Source organism: Aspergillus pseudonomiae (genome assembly GCF_009193645.1).
Source record: "Aspergillus pseudonomiae strain CBS 119388 unplaced genomic scaffold BDV37scaffold_5, whole genome shotgun sequence".
NCBI classification, from domain to species: domain Eukaryota; kingdom Fungi; phylum Ascomycota; class Eurotiomycetes; order Eurotiales; family Aspergillaceae; genus Aspergillus; species Aspergillus pseudonomiae.
The window spans coordinates 421,733-443,095 of NW_022475997.1; the positions used below are offsets into that span (position 1 = coordinate 421,733).

General features: G+C 48.1%; 7 protein-coding genes across 7 annotated transcripts; 3 read left to right on the forward strand and 4 right to left on the reverse strand.

Annotated features, from left to right (window-relative positions):
* Positions 1–1,437: 1,437 nt before the first annotated feature.
* Positions 1,438–3,636, reverse strand: BDV37DRAFT_157748 (major facilitator superfamily domain-containing protein). Its single transcript, XM_032079096.1, has 5 exons — positions 3,311–3,636; positions 3,161–3,258; positions 2,761–3,108; positions 2,570–2,710; positions 1,438–2,513 (listed from the first exon to the last, which is right to left on the reverse strand). The coding sequence occupies exons 1-5, from the start codon at positions 3,557–3,559 to the stop codon at positions 1,679–1,681; spliced, it is 1,671 nt and encodes a 556-aa protein (XP_031946059.1). The 5' UTR covers positions 3,560–3,636; the 3' UTR covers positions 1,438–1,678.
* A 427-nt stretch (positions 3,637–4,063) lies between these two features.
* On the reverse strand, positions 4,064–4,752 carry BDV37DRAFT_157749 (MOSC domain-containing protein). Its single transcript, XM_032079097.1, has one exon. The coding sequence runs from the start codon at positions 4,715–4,717 to the stop codon at positions 4,142–4,144; it is 576 nt and encodes a 191-aa protein (XP_031946060.1). The 5' UTR covers positions 4,718–4,752; the 3' UTR covers positions 4,064–4,141.
* Positions 4,753–5,283: 531 nt separating this feature from the next.
* On the reverse strand, positions 5,284–8,163 carry BDV37DRAFT_268344 (chitin synthase-domain-containing protein; the record flags this gene model as incomplete). Its single annotated transcript, XM_032084168.1, has 6 exons — positions 5,284–6,082; positions 6,118–6,301; positions 6,354–7,200; positions 7,270–7,631; positions 7,686–8,040; positions 8,086–8,163. The coding sequence occupies 6 exons, from the start codon at positions 8,161–8,163 to the stop codon at positions 5,284–5,286; spliced, it is 2,625 nt and encodes an 874-aa protein (XP_031946061.1).
* A 2,720-nt stretch (positions 8,164–10,883) lies between these two features.
* On the forward strand, positions 10,884–11,324 carry BDV37DRAFT_278750 (uncharacterized protein; the record flags this gene model as incomplete). The annotated part of the gene is made up of 1 exon (XM_032086144.1): positions 10,884–11,324. The coding sequence occupies one exon, from the start codon at positions 10,884–10,886 to the stop codon at positions 11,322–11,324; it is 441 nt and encodes a 146-aa protein (XP_031946062.1).
* A 951-nt stretch (positions 11,325–12,275) lies between these two features.
* Positions 12,276–15,682, forward strand: BDV37DRAFT_295300 (uncharacterized protein; the record flags this gene model as incomplete). Its single annotated transcript, XM_032089838.1, has 4 exons — positions 12,276–13,266; positions 13,318–14,149; positions 14,202–15,555; positions 15,602–15,682. 4 exons carry the CDS (start codon positions 12,276–12,278, stop codon positions 15,680–15,682), a joined length of 3,258 nt encoding a protein of 1,085 aa, XP_031946063.1.
* Positions 15,683–16,022: 340 nt separating this feature from the next.
* BDV37DRAFT_238245 (uncharacterized protein) lies at positions 16,023–16,794 on the reverse strand. The gene is made up of 3 exons (XM_032080822.1): positions 16,741–16,794; positions 16,459–16,651; positions 16,023–16,381 (listed from the first exon to the last, which is right to left on the reverse strand). The coding sequence occupies exons 1-3, from the start codon at positions 16,767–16,769 to the stop codon at positions 16,079–16,081; spliced, it is 525 nt and encodes a 174-aa protein (XP_031946064.1). The 5' UTR covers positions 16,770–16,794; the 3' UTR covers positions 16,023–16,078.
* A 2,207-nt stretch (positions 16,795–19,001) lies between these two features.
* Positions 19,002–20,682, forward strand: BDV37DRAFT_295303 (putative MFS transporter; the record flags this gene model as incomplete). The annotated part of the gene is made up of 2 exons (XM_032089839.1): positions 19,002–19,656; positions 19,734–20,682. Exons 1-2 carry the CDS (start codon positions 19,043–19,045, stop codon positions 20,680–20,682), a joined length of 1,563 nt encoding a protein of 520 aa, XP_031946065.1. The 5' UTR covers positions 19,002–19,042.
* Positions 20,683–21,363: the final 681 nt, after the last annotated feature.

Here is a 21,363-nt window from a genome sequence, read left to right on the forward strand (position 1 = left end):
TGATAAGACGGGATAGTAGTAGAGAAAAGCGAAGGCGCGGTGTTTCCAGGTCGAGGGAGAAATGTGGTAACATTACGGAGCAGTGAGGTCAGTGATCCTCACTGGAGAACCTAAGGAAAACTCCAAGTTGGATGCCTAATCTTGTACACTTTATGACCACCAATCATATCCAGTCTAATGTGTGACATATGAGGGATTGTTATGCTGAATGGAGTTTAGTAGATATAAAGGTGCCGTTTGTGCAAACCAAATACTTCTTTCTTTAGCGTGAGTGGGGAAGGTTTGTATCGATTTTCAGCCATAAGAGATAGATCTCCTGCGAGAGCTCTATGGATGCGATGAAACAGACATTCATCTGTTATAATGGCACCTTTTCTAATAATGATGGGCTAGCTGGTGGGTCTAGAGCACCACTTTCCCTTCCTGAGTCCATTCTATCCTTAAAGACGTAGGCCCACCCAGCCATAACAAGAGGAAACCAAGGGAATTGCGCAAATAAGAAGAATGAACACGAGCGAAAACGTTACACTTGAGATCCCCCACCCCAGTTAGTTAAACAAATGTCGGGAAGCTACATACACGGAGCTCATGCGCCGGTCCCAATTACAATACTACCCTGAGGACAGAAAAGTGCGACTACAAGCAATGTTGGTGACCGATATTATGGAAGAAAGATCACAGACATGCCATACCTACGGCTACAGTATTCCTATGCAATTCTCTCCGAAATGGAATATAAATATGATGAACTAATCCCCCAAAATCTTCCTTCCGCTTTAATCAAAACCATAAAGATCACATCGTTGATATCTCTAGTAAAAGCTTGCATCGCTTGAGTCTGCATCAAACACCTCTCATCTTCAAGTATGAAGCTCATCTCGAACCTTCTCCTCTTCGCGGCCCTGGCTGGCCCTCTACTTGCCACCGCCATCCCCGAACCCAAGAGCCTCGCGAACAACGTCGAGGAAGAGCCAGCACCCCTTGATGGGGCCGTTAGAAAGGTGAGAAGAGTCATAACCAGTTCCCGCTGTATCAGCTAACAGCAGTCTCCAATTAGCAATGCAAAGGCACATGTAGTGTGAATGGGTGCCACTGCACTTGGCCTGTTAGGCCCTGTACTTGCCCACCGAAGGATATCGGAAAGTCATGTACCTGTTAGTAGGACTTGTCATGATTGCCTATCTCTCCCGTCCACAAGTTGAGGATCGGGAGAGGGCGATGTGTGCTTTGTTCGATCTTTGGTCTTATAATGTTATTGATTTGTCTCCAAGCTGCTATATGTCATCTTGCTCGAAAGTGCGAAATGTATCGGCCAAGACATTGTTCTACAGCACAGGGCTTGGCCTAAAATATTGTAGTTGCTGAGTATCTATACATGTTGGCGTTGATAATGAATGCATATCCCGAGCAATATAAAATACAACTGGAATCATCCGCGGGAAGATGAATTGGCATGTAACTTTTGCTACTTTGCATAATTTGATTTTCTAAACAGAACGAATCCCGCGACTTTTTGAGTATGTACCGAAATGTTATAAGAAAAGAAAAGGAACCAAAGACCTTCCAAGCCCTGAATGAGCAACCAATGCACCCCACATTTCGACTTAGGACGTCTATTCCCCGTTCGTGCCTCGTACGCGAGAGCCTGTCGTGTCCCCTCAAGGTCACACCAAGACTCTTATGACCGGACTGGTGCAACTGATAATTGAGCCCCTGTAGCCTCCGCACGCCCTTGAAGTTCAATCTCATTGATGGCTAAGAGGTCTTCCTCCTCCCAACCCTCACGTTCATCCTTGACCAGTCTTACAAAACAAACATCGAGAATCAACGCCACCGCACTGATGGCAACACCGAAGTACAACGCTGCCCGATATCCTGTGATCTGGCTGTGGAAGCGCCGAGCGACCTGGACCTCAATGGTTGACGCAAACCCGAGTCCCAGGCTGTTACCGTACAGATTCAGTGTTCCAATAATAGAACCCGCGATACCCTGCTGGTGTCTACGGACGGAATTACTTGCAATAATCTGTCCCGCCGTATAGACAAAGTCTGGACAGAACGAGAAAAGAACTACAGACGGAAATATCTGGGCCCAGTATGATTGGTGCAGAGGCACGGTGGCCATCAGGGCATTGGAGACTAGAATGGTGACTGTTCCAATGGCCAGGATCCACTGCGCCGCTAGACGAGGGATCAGCCAGGCAGCAAGGGATGCTGCAGCCGTTGCACAGATGACAAAAGGGGTCCATCCGACAGCAAAGTGGAGTGGCGACCAATGCCACACTTCCTGTAGCCAGAGCACCTGGTACCAGATTAGTGTGCCCACTGCCATGTAATTCAGGAGAATGACTAGAAGCAGCGTTAGGAAGGATGGTGCTTTGAAGATCTCAAGTGGCATGATGGGCTGCGCTGCGAATCTCTTTTCCCAGACTAGGAAGCCGCCGAAGAGTATCAATGATACTGGGAGGAGGGCGATTTCATAAGGGGTGGACCACCCGACACTGGGTGCCTGGCTATGAGAGTAAATCAGCTCACTGTCCGCATCTAGCCTTGCTCGGGGGCCACCTACTTCCAAACAAAGTTAAAGAGAATCAGGGAACTGGTGCCTAAAGCGGAGCCGATCCAATCTATCTTTCCGTGGCGATCGACGGGCGGTTCGTATGGAGCTAGAGTCCACAGAGCGACGAAGGTTACCGCGGCGAGACAAGCTCTATAATCTGTAAGCATCAAGCTTATTCCATATCCCCTTATGTGACGTACATGAAAACGAAGAACCACTTCCAGTCCGTGTTCTCTAGGAAGGCGCCCAAGAGTATCGCTCCACAGTAGCCTCCCAATGGTGCTGACGCTGCAAAGAAGCCTAAACTCAAGTTTCGGACCCGTCCTGGAGGGTTTGTGGCCGATATCATGGCTACCGCGTTCGGCATAATGAGAGCACCTCCAACACCAGCAAGGGCACGCATCGTGACAAAGGCGAAGAAATTATCGAGGAAGGCACCAATCAGGACACACAGACTCAGCCATGCTCCGCCGATCAGGAGCAGTTTCCGGTGCCCAAAAACATCTCCCAAGCGTCCGCTCATCAAGACAAAAGTCCCTTGTGTGAGTCTATATGCGATCAGCTCCTATGCCTTGTGTGATGAAGTAGGACGATGCTCACGCATAGCTGGCCCCAATCCAGGAGGCATAGGTGCCCTCTACACCCATTGCATTGGTCAACGTGCTGCCACCGGCTATTCCAGCGAAGTTGACTGTCATCTGGTCCCGTTAACTCTACTCTATCTGCTCACAGAGTCGGTTTAAGGTTTACCTGCACGAGGTTCGCCAGAATGAGCAGCACCGTAACTGTTATCCTTCGGGCCTGCGTGGTGCCATGCGAAGGCACACGCTCGAAGATTGGCTGGCCAGTTTCTGGCGGCGAGTCGCCATTAAGTGAAGTTCCCTGACTATCTATCTGTGGTCCGGAACCCTCAGGACGCAGGTTAAGCGAGGGGAGCGCGGGCGCAGAAGCCCGTTTTTCCGGCTGGATATCGAGATGGAGAGCTTGCATGAGCGACATGGCGGCTCGTCAAGATCCTACTGAGGCAATGCTTTCGCAGGATATGCCAAAGATTGTGGCAAAGGGCGAATGAGAACAGGACCGAAACGAATGTTTAGTACAGTGGCTACATTTGCGTAATATAACAGAGATCTCTTCGGAAGAAAGAGAGATGGCGGAAATCAGGGAAATTGACTTCCGATCAACGATATCGGCGACTCGTCGTTCAATTCCATCTCTCTTTTCCCCCCCACGGTACCTGGCTCGCCGATTGGTTTTTCTGGATGATAGCTATACTGATAGATCCGAGTCGAATCCGATTGATCCATTAATTCCGCTGGGATAGTGCATGACTCACCGCTGCGCTTGGCTCCTTATAAACTTGAACATCACGACTCATAACCCTTCGGAAATATGTTGGTCGGTTCCTGGTCACCAATCAGACACTGGAGAATATCAATTGGGTTTCTAAAGACTGAGTATAGCATGATGGATGGGATCTGTTAAACATATTTCCTGATTGAACTTCTTCGCCATACTAGCAGGCCTAGATCGATAAACAACTTGCCCGGCGGCACAGCGCAACATGCATAGCAAGCCACATTAAATACAGGTGAGAGCCAGGTTTGTGGCTGGCTTCTGAACGACAATCTCCATTCCCGGTCGAATTTCACCTCCTTTCTCGACAACACTCATGACACCAGCCATGTATCCAACCACCACACCGCGACTATCCTTCACCAAAAAGCGATCCTTCAGTCCCTTCTTCATAGCGTCAAGCTGGGGACCAGGGTTGCGCAAACCAGTCAGCCTGAGAGTTGGCGCGTTCTGTCTGGGCGTCTTGCCGTCCACAAACAGCAGTTTTGTGTCCTTGGGCAATGAGAGCAGATCAATACCCTGGGTTGTTATGTTCTCCCCCAGTTGTCCAGGCTTGAGGGCGAGGTCCTTCGCTCCGGTTGCAGGGTCCTTACACACTTGCTGAAGGATTTCCGCATGCATTAGGTGGACCTGACGCAGATTTACGTCGGACGGCCTCGCATTTCGTAAGGGTCGGTGCTGGACAGTTGGTCCCGCATGGGCGTCACCTTTGACACCGTGGTTCGGAATGAGCGTTATACTAGATACAGCAGCTTTCGAGACAGAATGAGAGCCTGAAAGGGAAACGCTGTTGACGGACATGATGTCGATGTTTTTGAAACCTGCGCAAGGGTCGCTCGGGGCACGTAGTGAATAGGTAAGATTCTGATACAGTAGGTCTATCCCAATTCTTCCAGGTTCAGTTTCCAACAACATGACAATGAGTTATCTACCCATTTGGCCCCGCTTTCCGACGTGATGTGCAGGTGATGGATGGCTGCATCTACCCCGCGGGAGATGAGCTTTGGATTCGTCAACCACACCGTGCTACTGCAACTCCATAGACGTGGCCATCGGTTATTTGCTTGAGCACCACCATACGATGTCAGGCGATGTTTTAAGTTTGTTGAGCATATTACAACTGTCCTGCTTATAGCCTTCTAAAACTAACTGAACTATATCCGGTTCCAGGCATATGCTGTGTACATCCAGAGCATATGCACCTGCACCGGTCTAAAACGGGAAAATTGTCTATGGCCCTAAGTATACATCGCCTCGCGAACCGAGATGAATAACATTCTGAGTACTCTGTAGATATTTAACCCCGCTTCGAAGAAGGAACCTGTATTAGTGGGCATCTATGCGTATCAATCACGAGCGAGAAATAATCAGCGCCGAGACACACAACAGAGAATTCCCGATCGCCCGAGGAAATACAGCGAACCAATAAACCGAAAGATTGACAAGCCCGCCGTAATCCACAAGATAGCCTGGAAGTATCCGGTCGTCCTGGTAGTCGATGTATTCGTCAAGCAGATCTTGTCCACACCCGTGGCGGTAATCATCAACGCCAGGAGCAAGTTACTAAAGACCCAGAGACACACCAATCCGGTTCGGAAATTCTTATACGAGTCGTCTAAAGTTTTGCCTTCATCCTCTTCGGGTTCAACCCATGGCGTTAACGCGCGTTTCACCGTAGCCTCAAACTGGCTGTCAATATCGGCTTGTGGTTTGTCAACCTCTTCAATGAAGTTCTTCTTGCTGTCCTCGTCTTTCTTGGTTGTTGCTGACGGTAAGGCATCTGCCTTATCAGACCCTTTTGTACCCCATGAGACGTCGTGCCAATTGCAGAATGCGTAGACCATGAGCACATTGATGCCTGTGGTCATGCCGAGGAAGTATGCCCATGAACTTGTTAAGATGTGCCAGGGGTCAAGGTACAGAATGCTCGCAATGATATAGATCCCGTATGTGGATACTAGTGCAATGAGCACGATACCACCGCCAGACGAGCTGAAAAAGGACTGTAGGAAGGCGGCAACACCATCATCGAAGTTGAAGTCTAGCATGCCTCCAGTAAAGACGTTAACGACTAGGTAGAAGGAGAGGATGAGAACATAGAGCTGCACGAGAGAGAAGTAAACGAAGGAGAGCGTGTAGAGCGTAACAACACTATTATTCTGTAAGCTGCTGGCAGCCATCATTGAAAAAAGAGCACTCACCCCTTTGGCCGATTACCAAGGGCTAGCATGAACTGGAGCATCAGTAGCCAGAGGTACCCGTATTTAATAAAGGTATTGACTATCGGCGATGCGTCATTGCCCCAGGGCCAGCCCTTTTCCTTATTGTGGGTGCTCGGGGTGCCGACTAGGTCCATGATTACCGAGCTGGTCAGCCAGTATGACGCTACCGGAATTGTTAGCATTAAAGAATCAAACAGGAAGTGTTGGAAACGTACCGAGAGAAAACCAGGTCATGATAAGCTGGCAGAAATTGTAAAGCATCTGAATATGCAAGAAAAACAATCGAATGATATTATGACCGCTGCGGTAAATACGCCCGAAATGTATCATTGCGTACAGACTCGCCGCAAACGACCCATTCAGCCAGCGACGACGCTGGCTGATAAACTCGGCCGCGTTCTCAGGCACATCAGTCTCGCCTTTTGCTGCCTTCACATAGCTTAAGTGCCACTTGAACCCGGCCTTGGCTACTAGTTCAAAGCACAAGATGCGGTCCTCAGCTAAAAACATATTCTTTTTAAATATATTCATACCTTCAATGCCCTTCTTACCAAGGCGTTTGGATAAGGTATGGTCGCCATGAAAATATTGCTCTAATGGACGTCCCATAATAGCCCGGTATCGGTAGGCAGAAAAAGCACCCGGTAGAACACTGACATAGCCAAAAGCGCTTTCCAATGGCTTATCCAGGATATTTGAAATTTTATATTCAAAATTCTGGGCGGCAACAAGGGGGTTTATAACCTTTCGCCAGCCCGAGCCAAGCATGGCATGGATCTCACCGCAGGCTCCACCAAGTGTTTTGTCATTGTAGAAAGCCTCCCATAGCGATAGCAAGGACTTCGGGCCTGGCTTCGTGCCTGCATCTAGAAGAACAATAACTTCAGGGTTTAGTATTCGGCTGAAAGCGTTAAGAAGCCAGCGATGCGAGTTGATCTTTTTACTGTTCTTCTGTTTCAAGCAGAATATAAACTGCACAGGTGGAAGGTTGCTTGATTCGTCACCCTGGGGTCGAACTAGTTGCTGAGTAGCAGTGACTGATAATTGGGTCGTGTATTCGAACTACTGTTGTCAGTGTCTAGATATAACAGTTTATTGCTGCGTCGATCAATCGGGTTATCATCAACTCACCACATGCGCGACGGTCTCTCGGCCATCTACATCTTTCTTCATGATCCCATCCTGGTAGACCCCGATTGTGGCCAACACGTCTAGCGTATTCTTATCGCAGGGCTCAATACCGTCGAACACCAAGCAGACTACAATCTTCTGCCACGCGGGGCCTCCTTTATTCCAAAACTCGGACTTTTTCAATGTAACAATATCCCGGATATTCTGCATTACTCCGTGCAGAGTACGCGCAGTTAAGACCTTATCCTCATTATAATAAGTAACCGCAATGAGTAACTCGGTATGCCGATTATAGATCGCCGGCCGAAGATTGTATCCATTGCGCAGGGTAAAGTCATCGGGGTCACACGTTGCCGCCGTATCTAATCAAGATCGTCAATCAGCTGAACCACAATTTCCAAGGTAAAGTAACCCACATCGCAAATGTGTGAATTCCTCCGGGAAGGCCTCCTCGGCATCCCGATACTCCGGCTGGATCGCGTTCTGAATCGCGCTTGGAACCGGATAGTCGACACTCAGCACCGCTCCCTTCACCAGATTAATCTTCCTCGTCCCGTACCGCTCCAGCCCTGTGCGATTTTTCCTTTCGGTCAACTGAACCGGCTCGTATTCCGGGACCCCGCCGATTGATGGACCGGGATCATGCAGCGTATATCGCTTCTGTGAATCTGATTTGGCGACGGAATCGGCAAATGGCGAGCTGTAACGGCTGGAGCTGTTCCGCTGCAGGAGCGATGCCGCTTGCTCATCCCATGCTTCCGGGTAGTGTTGCTGGTGTTGTTAGAATCTGGCGGAAATAGCTCCGGCGATACTCACCTCCTGGTAGGGGGAACAGTGGCTGCTCTCGCTGCTCTCCGATGTGTTGCCTGAAATGCCGGGGCGCCTACTATCCATCTTGGTGTCTGAGGGAGAAGCGCTGGGTAGACCAAACTCAGTTTAAAAGGTAAGGACAAGCTTAGCTATAAAGAAAAAGACGAGGAAATTAACCAGACCCGATGGGAAATGATGGCAGAAAACCACGATGTGCAACGGTAGCCTAGCTGTGGTTCGTCTCGGTACTTCGAGTGTGGACCTGATAACTACACAAGATCTAAAAATAATATCGTTTAGGATAACTGTGGTCTCTAAAAGCCTCGTAGGTCAGTGCTAGAGCTGCAGCTGCGGGACCAGCGCCTCCTTGCAACAGCTTCTGGAGCAGTTGAATATATCTATATGACAATTGAGACTATTCATCTACCCTAATTTAGGAAACAGCATCGTACAAATCTGTATCAGTTCAACAGAGACCTAGTACGCAACCGACACCTATTTTGAGATACTATCAGCACGAAATCTAAGACACAGCGCCAGCCTCTTGCGCCATTCATTGGATCCAATGAGAAATCTTAGCTGCATATGAAGCTGGTGACGAATTCCTAGACAATAATTTTAGCCATGGAGGAAAACGCGGGCTGGTGTACGGGAGCCAAGTGGGTCCAGAGAATGCCACGAACACGCAATGGCAAAGTATTTTTCCAGAAAACTCGAACACCGTGGAGACATCCCATCGCTAGTAGTTTTTCCAAGACGTTAATCAACCGTGATCTTTTAGTGGGAGACCTTATTTGTTGAAGGGCGTTGGAGGTCAAGGTGGATCGAGCAATGCTGTAAAGAAAAATGGTATTGGCTGCCAAATCAATTAAGGTCAATGCTGGTGATAAACTTTGGCATTTTGGTTGTCAGAATTGATAGAGCAGGGGGGAAAAAGTTCTAACAATAAAATTTATAACAATACTCATGTATCTGTCAGCATTTCAAATTAGATCTGTGATTGTTGGATATGCAATAGTTACTCGACTACTAAAATGCTACGTATAAAGCAGTTTTTCTTGACAAGCTCAGTCTTTCTACGGTTCATACCACTAGACAAGACTCAAACACTTGACAGGAGGAAATCATTACAGTAAAGCCGGAAGGGACTGGGTTCTGGTTTGAGTGAGCGTGCTATGCGCTGGAGCATGCACTGCGCGATGTATTTCTCCTTCCACTCGTTCTTCTCAAGCAGAGTGCTGTAGAGCTGGTAACGCAGATGGCAGAGCTGTTGAGTGACTATGTCTGTAAAGTTTTCGGACGCGTTGGCGAAGCTCTTGCTGGGCAACGGGCTGTGAGTAATATTGTCGGCTTGGGATAAATCATATATGCTCGCAGTGACGGCTCTTTTGGATACGCTCCACTTCCGGTCCGAGTTCTGCACAAAGGCTCCGATATATGAAAATGTTTATTTAGAGAGCTTGAGCAACATACCGCGGAGAAGCTGGTTGTCGGATTGAGACTTTAATTGCGATGTGACTAGGTCAGTGCTGACTCGTTAGTCGCAACGCCAATGCAGGTAGCTGTTGTAAAAGTGCTTGGAGCCAGGCAGCAAGGTGCTCCTGACTTTCTTTATTACCAGGATAGATCCAATCCATTATTGTGAACCACGGGTTAGTGATTTCAGTGGTAAGGATAGAAGTAAGAGAAGGTACAACTGGAAACGGCCCATAGAACATGAACAACCATCCTATAGTGAATCCAGCCTTCGGGCACAAAAATACCTTATCTACAATGGTTTATCCATCTTACTGCATAAGGACTATACTCGGTGTTTAGACACCATTTTGTACGCTATGTGCCAGCTAATTTAGGGTTATTTATATACCACACATGCATATTCGAGCACCAATGTCTCTCTCCATACCTTACCTGAAGCTGGATCAGAAAACCGTATAATCACTCTATTGACAATATAAGTAAACTACAATATAACCTAATCTAAATAAGGCGTGATGAGCCTAGGCGGCATTTACACAGAAGATGCGTCGAGGTCCCCTCATTGTGGGGAGATTTATCCATCGTGGGGATTTTGTTCGCCACAATATCTCCGGCACTGCCCCGGTCACTAAATCCAAAAATAAAGGGACACTTTCGGGATTCGGGATTTTCGGGATAAGTCCATGGCTGCCTTTCTTGAGACAGTATCATAAGTCCGACCTGAAGTCACTTATCAGGAAGCCAGGCGAACTCGGACTTAGATGCCGGTGTGGGTTTTATCAAGGCAATTATGCCGGGCCGTCGCTTACCCACAGCTGCGAATGATAGGTATACTGCTACGAATGGCAAAGCGGAGTATGAAAATAGACTAGATATTGAACCATTGCATCGGCAAGGCAACGATTTATATCCTCAATTCATGAATCGGATGTGAATGTTAGTTACTGCAGCCATCCGCCCAGACTGATTACGAGCCCGCAACAAAGATTACCCCAGACATTTAAGCGAAGTGGGTAGAGGCCTACGAATCATGCCATGGCATTCACCTGCCTCATACCTGTCTAAGATACGATGTATGCGGACTGATGTCGGTCCCTGTGCTTTCGTGCCTCTTGTGAGCGCAGCATTCTATTCATAGTTTTCTAGTTTCAGAATTGACTATCACTTGGGCCCGAGTATATAAATAGAAAATCAAAACTATATCCTGAGTCCTCAATGAATATTATTAGAAGACGATCTCTCCCAGCGTTCCATCGCTCATTATCCTATCAACCAAACACAACACCACCTCTCATCAAATCCACTTTATAATAACTTCATTCAAAATGTCTACCATAACAACCACCGCCGGCGCTGCAGAAACATCATCGTGTCACGCAAAGCTCTACGAGATCCCAACCAGCGATGCTGCATGCGCCATGCCCATGAACAGCACCTACCACACCCTAATGACGAACTGCTGCGGCTCCGCCAGCGTTATCTCCTACTCGGACTGCGACTATTACTGTCTCGCGCAGAACCAGACCGTTGGCGACCTTGCGGAGTGTCTGATTAAGGGCTCTGCGGCGGAACAGGTGTGGTGCAATACAAATGCGAATGCAACGGCTACGGCTACGGGAACTGCGACTGCGACTGCAAGTGCAACGGAGGATGAGAATTCTGACCCGACTGGATCGAACGGGGCGATTGCTACGCATTTGGATATCAAGTATGTGTTGATGCTGGCGCTTGTCGCGTTTGGTGGAATTGAGCAGCCTTTTGTTTGAGGTTTATAAGGGTGGAGGTCATAGGCTATGGCCTGGAACATGGTTTTGCGCTGAGCCCTCAATGTTGAAATATTCTACGAATACAGCCAGAACGGCGATAAAGGTGAACGAAAGGTTATAGCTCACACATTTAAGATGGACAGGAGCATCCAGCGTCCTTCCCTCTTGCACTTTCTTCAAGCTTTTGATAATCGTTAACACAGTATTGCTAGTTGAAAGCATTACTGCCTAAACCAGTTATAGTGGAATTGCTTTGAATCTTTATGTAGTATATACTTGCTCTTTCAGTTTGATTTGTTAGTTGAGTGGTATATATACCAACATTTGGTACTCACAGCTTCAGTGCTTGGTATGGACAATAACTTTCTTAACCGATAATATGTAAGATTCAAACCCGGTGTAGCAGGGGCTGGAGGGTCAATTAAAACTACGTGGTCTGGAAGACCGATACTGGCATGGGTATCTGCCCAAGCTACCCAGTCATAGCCTCATGGCCAATGAACAACCCGGCGCCCTGGAAGCGCTGCGCTATCGGAATTGTGTTCAGCATCTGCATGGGCGATACCTGCGGCATTATCGGTACCTACATGTATCTTGGTGTGGAGGCCCCGACCTATCCTAAAAAATAGAAAGATTATCTTTGGCCCTAATTATATATTATCTGGTAGAACAACAATAAGGTGATTTAAGTACATACAGAGAACAGCTTCGATGGAGGAACCTGTATTACTGGCTATTGATATATATTGATTGTTCGTATACACTAAATGTCGTGTCGATCCGCAAGGCTGAGCGTAGGGCAGATCTCTGCTCCGCTTTTTAGGCCCCCTTCGTAGGGTCCTTTATTGAGCCAGAACTTGTTCTTTCGTGATTTTACCCTACAGCCCGAAAGGTCCATGAACATAGATCATAATTCAAGTCACCCCAACTTCGACAGAGTCATTTGTCGAGATGGTCAACTCCAACGAGTATACCGTCGGCTGGATCTGCGCAATCGCTACCGAATTTGTCGCTGCCCAAGCATTTCTCGACGAAAAGCATGAAAACCCCGCATATTTGTCCCCACAAGATAAGAATGACTACATATTAGGCCGAATCGCGAACCATAACGTGGTGATCGCTGTATTACCAGTCGGCGAATATGGCACCTCCTCGGCTGCACGGGTAGCAGAAACCATGCTGCACAGTTTTCCTAACGTGCGAATCGGCCTGATAGTCGGCATCGGTGGGGGTGCGCCAAGTGTAGACCATGATATTCGGCTTGGGGATATTGTCGTCAGTACCCCCTCGAATAGCCACGGGGGTGTATTTCAGTATGACTATGGCAAGACCATCCAAGGTGAAACATTTTGTCCGACAGGCTACCTCAACCAGCCGCCTGCACTTCTGCGTGCAGCTGTAAATGGGCTCCAGGCGCTGTATGAGATCGAGGGTCATCATTTAGAGGACGATATTAATCAAGCCCTGGAAAGAAACCCAAGATTGCGAGGGAAATACAGTCGACCAGGTGCAGCCAGTGATAGGCTGTACAAAAGTCATATTGTTCATCCTCCAAATGGAAAGACTAATTGTACCATACGTTGCGGGGATGATAGCTCTGCCCTCGTACTGCGGGACCCTCGTACGGACGATCAAGATAACCCGATGATTCACTATGGGCTGATAGCCTCCGCGAATCAGTTGATGAAAAATGCCTATGTCAGAGATAAACTGGTTTTGGAAAAGGACGTTCTATGTTTTGAGATGGAGGCGGCGGGGCTGATGAATCACTTTCCCTGCCTAGTCATTCGTGGCATCTGTGACTATTCCGACTCCCATAAGAATAAGGCATGGCAAGGCTATGCGGCAATGGCAGCGGCTGCCTATACGAAAGACCTATTACACCGGATCTCTGCTCAACATGTGCAGGAAGAGCAAAAGATCACGGAGATACTTTCTACTGGTTAGGTTGATAATCCCTTTATACTGGTCATCCATACTGATTATCCCTCAGTGAAAGCGATTCATGAGACAACGCAAGAGATCGATCGCGGGGTCAAAAGACTACGCCAGCTCGGTGATGACCACGAGTATCAGCGTATTATTGATTGGCTTACACCGGTGAACTATACTCTCCAACAGAATGATTTCATCACCCGGCGGCAAGAAGGAACCGGGCAGTGGTTTCTGAATTCAACTGAATTCAAGCAATGGCTTAGCCAAAGCAAACAAACCCTATTCTGTCCCGGTATGCCCGGAGCAGGTAAAACCATGATCACCGCAACGACCATCGATCATCTTTACCGCGAGTTCCGGAATCAACCTATGACTGCTATCACATACATCTATTGCAATTTCCGACAGCAGCACGAGCAGCGATACACCGACCTTCTTCTAAGCCTGTTGAAGCAGCTAGTGCAAGGACAGCCTTTTATCCCCAATGCTGTGAGAGTGCTTTATGATGAATGCAAGCGAAGAGAAAGCGGACCCACCCACGAAGGAATTTTAAGTACCCTGTATAGTGTCACTGCGTCTTACTCGAGAATCTTCATCATCATCGATGCACTGGACGAATGTCAAGTCTCTAATCAAGATCGTGAAAGATTTCTCCAGATAGTCTTCGGTATCCAGGAAAGAGCGAAGGCGAACATTCTTGTAACTTCGCGTTTTGTGCATGAGATTGAAACAAGATTTAAGGGAAGCCTCAGGCTGGAGATCCGTGCTAGCAACATAGATGTGCAGCGATATCTCGAACAGCGGCTACAAAGCTTTCCATCTTTTGTTTTAAATAATTCTACTCTGCAGAGAGAAATTAAGATCAAGCTTGCTCGCGCGGTAGATGGAATGTCTGTACCGCCCAATATTAACCATTCCCTTGCATCGGCTGACATAGACTAGGTTTCTTCTTGCAAAGCTGTATGTTGACTCATTGGTCTATAAAACAACGCCTAAAGCTATAAGAGGTGTGCTTGCAGAGCTTGAGGTTACATCCCGCGAAGGGTTAGAGGACGGCCAGAAGTCCAAGGTTCTTGACCATGCATATAAGCAAGCCATGGAGCGGATTCGAGCCCAAGCACCAGAGCACCAGGATCTTGCCAATCGAGTTTTAACCTGGATTGCCTGTGCTACAAGGAGCCTTACATTATCAGAGCTACAGCACGCACTTGCTGTTGAATTCAACGCGCCAGAGCTTGATAAAGACAACATGCCAGATATTGGACAGGCTGTCTCTGTATGTGCGGGCTTGGTTGTAGTAGACGAGAAGAGTGACTTAATACGGCTTGTCCACTATACAACACAAGAGTATTTTGAACGCACGTACAAAGAGTGGTTGCTTCAGGGGCATATTGAAATTACAAAGGCTTGCCTCACCTACTTGTCATTCAGAGGTTTCGATGATGACCACTTGTCGACATCAATGTGCCTGGCCATGAGAATATGGTCAAATCCTCTTTATGGCTATGCTGCATTGAACTGGGGATACCATGCTAGAGAGGCTTGCATGGAAGAGGACAAGGTTGTCTTAAACTTCTTCCATAACACTGCCAAACTATCCGTCTGTGGTCAAATTATGGCATATCGCCACTTAGGCAGTGGCTTGGGGAATTCAGATATGGAAAGCATGCACCTTACAGCGTGCCTAGGGTTAGCAAATTCCATGTCAATTCTGCTAAAAGAATTACATGACGCTGATTCAAGAGACTCCCTTTACATGACTCCACTTCTGTGGGCCGCCATGCAGGGTCACGAACCAGCTGTAAAGCTACTTCTCGAGAATGATGCAAACGTCAACTCATCAGATGCATGGGGCATGACCCCACTGTCCCGGGCTGCCAACAGGGGCCATGAGGCTGTGATTAAGCTTCTTTTGGAATGGAATGCTGATACTGAGAAAAAGACTCGTAAGGGTTACACACCCCTTATAATGGCTGCTGAGGGCGGCCACGAGGCGGCGGTACGAGCTTTCCTAGGTCAAAATGCTAGTCTTGAAACAGAAAATAACTTTGGTTCTACTGCGCTGCTATTAGCTGTCCAAAATGGACATGAGGCGGTTGCCAGTTTCCTGTTAGAGAAAGGCGCCAATACTGAAATCAAGGGGTATCTTGACAGAACTCCACTGCTAATAGTCGTGGAAGATCGCAACAGTGTTATGGTAAGACTGCTGCTGGATAATAATCCCAATATAGAGGCAAGGGATTCGGAAGGCCTGTCCGCGCTCTCATTAGCCGCTTGGGGTGGCGACGAGGCGATGGTGAGGCGTCTGCTGGAATGCCAATATAAATTCGAAATCGGATAAGGGCATTGCTGCGCCCTATCTGGCAGCTCACAGTGATCATAAAGCCGTAGCCGATCTTCTTGCAGACGCAGGAGCATTATAGGCTTATGATTGGATGCAATAATAATATGGGACAATACGGTTATAATTCAATTTTATCTGCGCCACCAAGCATACCCTACTATTCCAAGAGCAGTTACAGCCAGCGCTCCAACCTTCAAGACAGCTAGTTGAATCCTGGGCTTCAGGTAATTTTCTATCAGAATTCGAAATTTCTCTGGCTCATTTCCGCGTGGATATTTTTCATCAGGAATTGGCAGGTCCAAAAATGGACAGATCTGCTCCCATCCGAGACCCTCCTCGAGTTTAATCAACAATGTCCGGTCCTTCGGGAGCGTGCTTTTCGCAAATTTGATACTACAGCTGTCAGGGTATACGAACTACACAGCTTGCTTTTCACATGATGATGAAGAGAAGAGGAGGGCGGTCATGCTACTTACTATTCCACATAATTCCTACGAAGCCTGGCCTCATTGTCCCGGTCCCCGGGGTTTGTCCCGTCAGATATAGCCCACCACATGATTTGATTCAGGCGGAGAAAGCGTTTGAGGATGATATCGAAGTGTTTCAAGATATTCATGGGAAATGTGGTTGCCATTCTCACTACATTGGCGACAGTGTTGTTCATTGACGTCACCCACTTGTCCGGGTCTCGATATGTTAGGATGAACTTAACGTCTGGGTCCTCTGCATAAACTTCGAGGGCTTGGGTGCCTAAATAGCTGGGAAGCTCAATGAAGCACTGTTGTCAAATTAGCTAACAACGAATAAAGGCACCCGAAAACGAATATGTATAGAGTACAGTTATAGTTCACATACGTCATATTCGCTCAACCACTTGTCAAACTCAGCCCTTTCGTATCGCTTGATACCAGAGAAACGATTATGCTGTGCAATGACTGCTTCCTCTAGAATCATCATGTGCACTGGGCCATTGAAACAAGCCTCAACCATGTGGTACGGACTGAATCCTAATATCCTCATCGCGGCGAGGAGGCCCAAGGTACCTGATCTAGTAGTCATTAGCCACCTTGTGGTAGTGTAGTTGTACCGTGGTGAGAGATCACTCGGGTATAGAAGACAGTTCACGGCGATTCTTACCTACTGCAGCTGGCGATAACCACCTTCATCTTCTTCTTGTTCGCTGGCTGAGGCAGCCTGTCAATTTGGCGAGACATGGTGAATGAAGGCCTCGTCCTGTACAGATATGAGTGCAAAGACAACTGAATTGGGGGGCTGACTCTCCTTTATATTTAGAGGCCAAGAGAAGAACACGACGCATCTGTGCAAAACCCAACCAGGTAAGGTTCGCCAATCAGAGGTTTACCAACACGGTGTATAGCCCAACCAGCGCACGGATCGCACTCTCCAGCACAGGTCGATTCATGGGCAGCGTTTTACGGTAGCTCCACTGAGGCTCAGCCTTACGGTGGCTGTTTCTAGTGGGGGCCTTATAGATAATATGTAAGCACTAGTAAGTTCAAATCGACGTGTGCATAACGGTGGGTGGGTACACTTTTGCAATACATGTATTCTGCATGGCTTTACAGCTATATTGTTATGTCTTGTATTCAATGCAGTATTCTCGCAACACACAGTACGTGCACCGGGATTTGACAGCTAAATTTGGTCTATACTATGAAGGAAACGCCTGTCACACATGGTTCGATACGAGAAGTTCTTGACTGGCTTGTCCAAACTTGGGGGGCGAGTGTGGCGATGTGCGCTAAGGTCTGGTTAGGAGACGACACGGCGAATGGCAGTTATTTCCGCTATTAGGTTGGACTCCACCTAACCTAAGGTCTTATCCTCCCTCGTTTTCGAGACTTTCCCATTGGTGTCGATGTCGAACGACCCGATGGTAGAGGAGCATTATCTGGCTCAGTTGATTGCATTTCCTGTCATAATATGTGGATCCTATAGCCTGACCTCTCATAACTCACAATAGCCGATGGGGGGTGACGGGTAGCTATATTCTGTCAGCCTCATCACCTTTTGTGTATAAAGATACATCATATGTCGTGATGTGAAAGGCACCTAGATGAGTTAAGCAAATATTTCGTACTTTGAAGAAGTCAATAACCGTCAAGACAATGTGGCAATATGCCTGAGCTTTTTCACTCATTTGGCTGGGCAACTGTGGCTTTGGCACGTGCTATGCCATACCCTATGTCCATATACACGTTAGACTCCACTTGCCAAGTCACTCTTTGATGCTAAGCTTTTGAGAGCTTGACATATTTCTGGAACTCTTATCTTCGTACGGAGTACATTGCTTCATTTAGGGTGGGGGGTATCATAGCGCACTGTTGTAAAGGATTTAATATTCACAGCACCTTGTTGAACTTGGAAATTCTCATAGTGGCTGGTGATTCGCGAACAGGATGATATATATTTCAAGTCCATGGGCATATTCGTTGCGCTTCAAGGATACCATCGACACTGAGGGACATGCAGCCACTATACTGATACTTTTTTCTTAATAGTATCATACTTTTAATCCTGCTTACGAAGGCTTTTCCGCCAATCAAATGAGACGAATATATGACCACTCTGTCGAAGCATAGAAGGGTTAAGCTTACCTCTCTTGTTTATCCCTACTGATACCGGCTTGACTAGTGATGGATTCTGATCTACGTGTGGGGGGGAACATACCCCAGCATGACGTCGGTTATCTATATAGTGGATTCATAAGCCGACGGCTAGATACGGAAAGGATGAATACCACTTTCGGGAAGCTTGATCCAAGATGCCCGCCTTGCCCCTTGATCTCTCCGCTCGGTGTATCGACCCTACAACGTGCTCTGTTCACAATTCTTGTAGAGTCATTGTCCAGACGAATCTATCACTCCATATAGCCATAAAATAAAGCGGGCGAGGGGCTCGACCTTCCTAGGTTTCCGATAAGTTCTTCAAAAATTGGCATCCGACGGGGTGCCACAGTTTTTGGGTGGCAAGTGTTACATACTCTAGGAACAATCCAGTTAGCTGCGTGGGCAGGCCATCGGTTTAAATGTAGGATGGCTTTCTTGGTCGAGGACCCTTGGACTCCCCACAAACCGTGGGGGTTCGGCTTGCGTGGGGGAAGCCGAGGGCCATTCGCCCGAAGTGCCGTTATGCTTTTGCGGGGATCGATTCGGATCCACTCAAGCTTTCCATTGCAGAAATTGGTTGGATAACGCAAAAAATCCCCAAAACGAAGTTCTCCATATTACGCTAAACTTATCTTGTAACGAATCTGGGGTTTAGTAAGGGCGTGGGGGTGCGCGACCCTGGCCACCCGCGGGGAACTTGCCCATATATAAACGGCCGTGAAAAACCCTTCCCCAACTTTCGGGTTGTCATTCAAGGCCGTCGCAAAGGCCATCTCATTATATTATAACCCTTTACTACATCCCCAATCATGGAGCCGAAGCCGCAAGGGACTCACCATGAGGATCCGGTCAAACCGGCGAACATGGACCACATCAATGTGGTACGGGTACCCCTGACCGAAGAAGACAGCAAGCGGATTCGACGCAAGACCGACAGGACCATTCTGATAATCCTGATGTGGGGTTACTTCTTGCAGATTCTCGACAAGACGGTTCTGGGATATGGTGCCACGTTCGGCCTGAAGGAGGACGCTCACCTCACCGGCAATGAATATTCCTTGGTCGGTTCGATCGCTCCAATCGCCCAACTGGCCTGGCAACCATTCTCCTCGTTCTTGATTGTCAAAGTACCACATCGGATTCTTCTTCCTGCTCTAGTCGCCGGATGGGGTGTCGCACAAGCGGCCATGGCTGCTTGCCACAACTTCGGGGGGCTAATGGCCACCCGATTCTTCCTTGGTCTCTTCGAGGCAGGTTGTTTGCCTCTGTTCAGTATTATCACTGCTCAATGGTACCGTCGTGCGGAACAACCACTGCGAGTAGCAGCCTGGTATAGTACCAATGGTCTTGCGACCATCATCGCTGCGGCCCTAAGTTATGGGCTGGGACACATCCAGTCTAGTGTGCTTAAAGAGTGGCAAATGTAAGTCTTTTGCCGAATTCATCTCTCTGCTCCCCATATTAGAGACCCAAGGCTTAACTGACTTCCTCCACCAACAGTATCTTCCTCGTCGTCGGTCTCATTACCGTCATCTCGTCTCCCTTCCTCTACTGGAAGCTGGACAATGATATTGCTTCGGCCCGATTCCTAAACGACCAAGAAAAGCTTCAGGCCATGGAGCGCCTCCGAGCCAATCAAACCGGAGCCGGAAGCCGCGAGTTCAAGATGCGCCAAGTTGTGGAGGCCGGCCTAGAGCCGAAGACCTACATATGGATCGGGATGGCCTTCTTGCTCAACGTTGGTGCGTCGGTGACGAATGTCTTCGGTCCTCTGATCCTGTCCGGACTCGGCTTCGACAAGTTCAAGACAACGTTACTCAACATGCCCTTTGGCGCCCTTCAGTTCATCATCATCCTTCTGGCCAGCTATCTCGCCCAGAAAGCCCGCCTCAAGGCCGCCGTGCTCGCCTCCTTTATGCTCCCGGTCGTGGCCGGTCTTGCCATTTTGTACGCCCTCCCGCGCAATAACTCCGTCCAGGGTGCATTAATGGCCGGATACTATCTGCTTTCGTTCTTGTTTGGCGGCAACCCGCTGATCGTCTCGTGGATCGTGGCAAACACTGCCGGACAAACGAAGAAGTCCATCGTCATGAGTCTGTACAATGCGGCCTCGTCGGCTGGAAACATCGTCGGACCGCTCCTGTTCAATGAGAATGACGCGCCCGCGTATCAGCCGGGACTGCGCGCCTGTCTGGGTATCTTCGTCGCCATGGCCGCCATTGTCTTGATTCAATGGGCCAATCTGTTTGTACTCAACAAGATGCAGGAGCGTCGGCGTGTGGCGAACGGGAAGCCGGCCAAGATCGTCGATCGGTCCATGGACAATACTTATCAGGTTTCTGAGGAGGATGCTGAGGTTGAGGCGGTCGAGACGGACAACCAGGTCGGCAATAATGCTTTCCTGGATTTGACGGATCGGGAGAACGATGAGTTTGTATATATTTACTAGATGTAATGGCTCGGGATTAGAAGTTCCTTCTTCTACAATATGAATTATGATGAGTTATGAATTATTATTTTCACTAAGCTTTTACGTACATTCACTATATCCGTAGATAAGTTCATCTCTTATACTGTCCCATTTTTCTTCGACTTCAAAAGATTCACGATATCGGGATTTGATATATTTGTATAACCAATACACTATCTACACCAGGGTTCACATCCTAGACATAGTAGTGATCAATCAGCCAAGCTATCGCTACTCATCCTCTAATTATTCCCACGAGTGGCAGTAGGTCATTATGCTAAACACGGGTCCCTGGATACGGTAGCATCGCAAGCCCTAGGCCGCGAGGCCGTCAGGTCCTCAAGGGCCAGTGCACCTGGACAAAGAAAGCCAAAAACCTGATAAGTAGCAATTGCGACCGAAAAGTCCACCGCCACATTTCTCTACTACGAAGAGATTGCGATCTGGCCAGCTCACGGACGCTGACTGCTCCTCTTATAACCACTTACTGACCATAAAGAAAGCTAAACATGGGCTCCAACGGTCAATCACGCCAAACTTCTTGGTGTAGCCGCAGAACTTATATTAAGATTTCGCCCGCAAAAGGCAACTCAAGATGACGGAATAAAATACATAAATAAGGTCTGGTAGCGAAGCATTGTCACCCAGCAAGGATACCCC

Excerpts from the sequence above, each read along its gene's own strand:
- BDV37DRAFT_157748 (XM_032079096.1), bottom strand. The coding sequence starts at position 3,559 with ATGTCGCTCATGCAAGCTCTCCATCTCGATATCCAGCCGGAAAAACGG. Across the intron at positions 3,109-3,160 it reads TGGATTGGGGCCAGCTATGC|ACTCACACAAGGGACTTTTG; the intron begins GTGAGCATCGTC and ends GATCGCATATAG. Across the intron at positions 2,711-2,760 it reads AAGTGGTTCTTCGTTTTCAT|AGCTTGTCTCGCCGCGGTAA; the intron begins GTACGTCACATA and ends TACAGATTATAG.
- BDV37DRAFT_157749 (XM_032079097.1), bottom strand. The coding sequence starts at position 4,717 with ATGTCCGTCAACAGCGTTTCCCTTTCAGGCTCTCATTCTGTCTCGAAA.
- BDV37DRAFT_238245 (XM_032080822.1), bottom strand. The coding sequence starts at position 16,769 with ATGAAGGTGGTTATCGCCAGCTGCAGTAG. Across the intron at positions 16,652-16,740 it reads GTTATCGCCAGCTGCAGTAG|ATCAGGTACCTTGGGCCTCC; the intron begins GTAAGAATCGCC and ends AATGACTACTAG. Across the intron at positions 16,382-16,458 it reads AGTGGTTGAGCGAATATGAC|TGCTTCATTGAGCTTCCCAG; the intron begins GTATGTGAACTA and ends ATTTGACAACAG.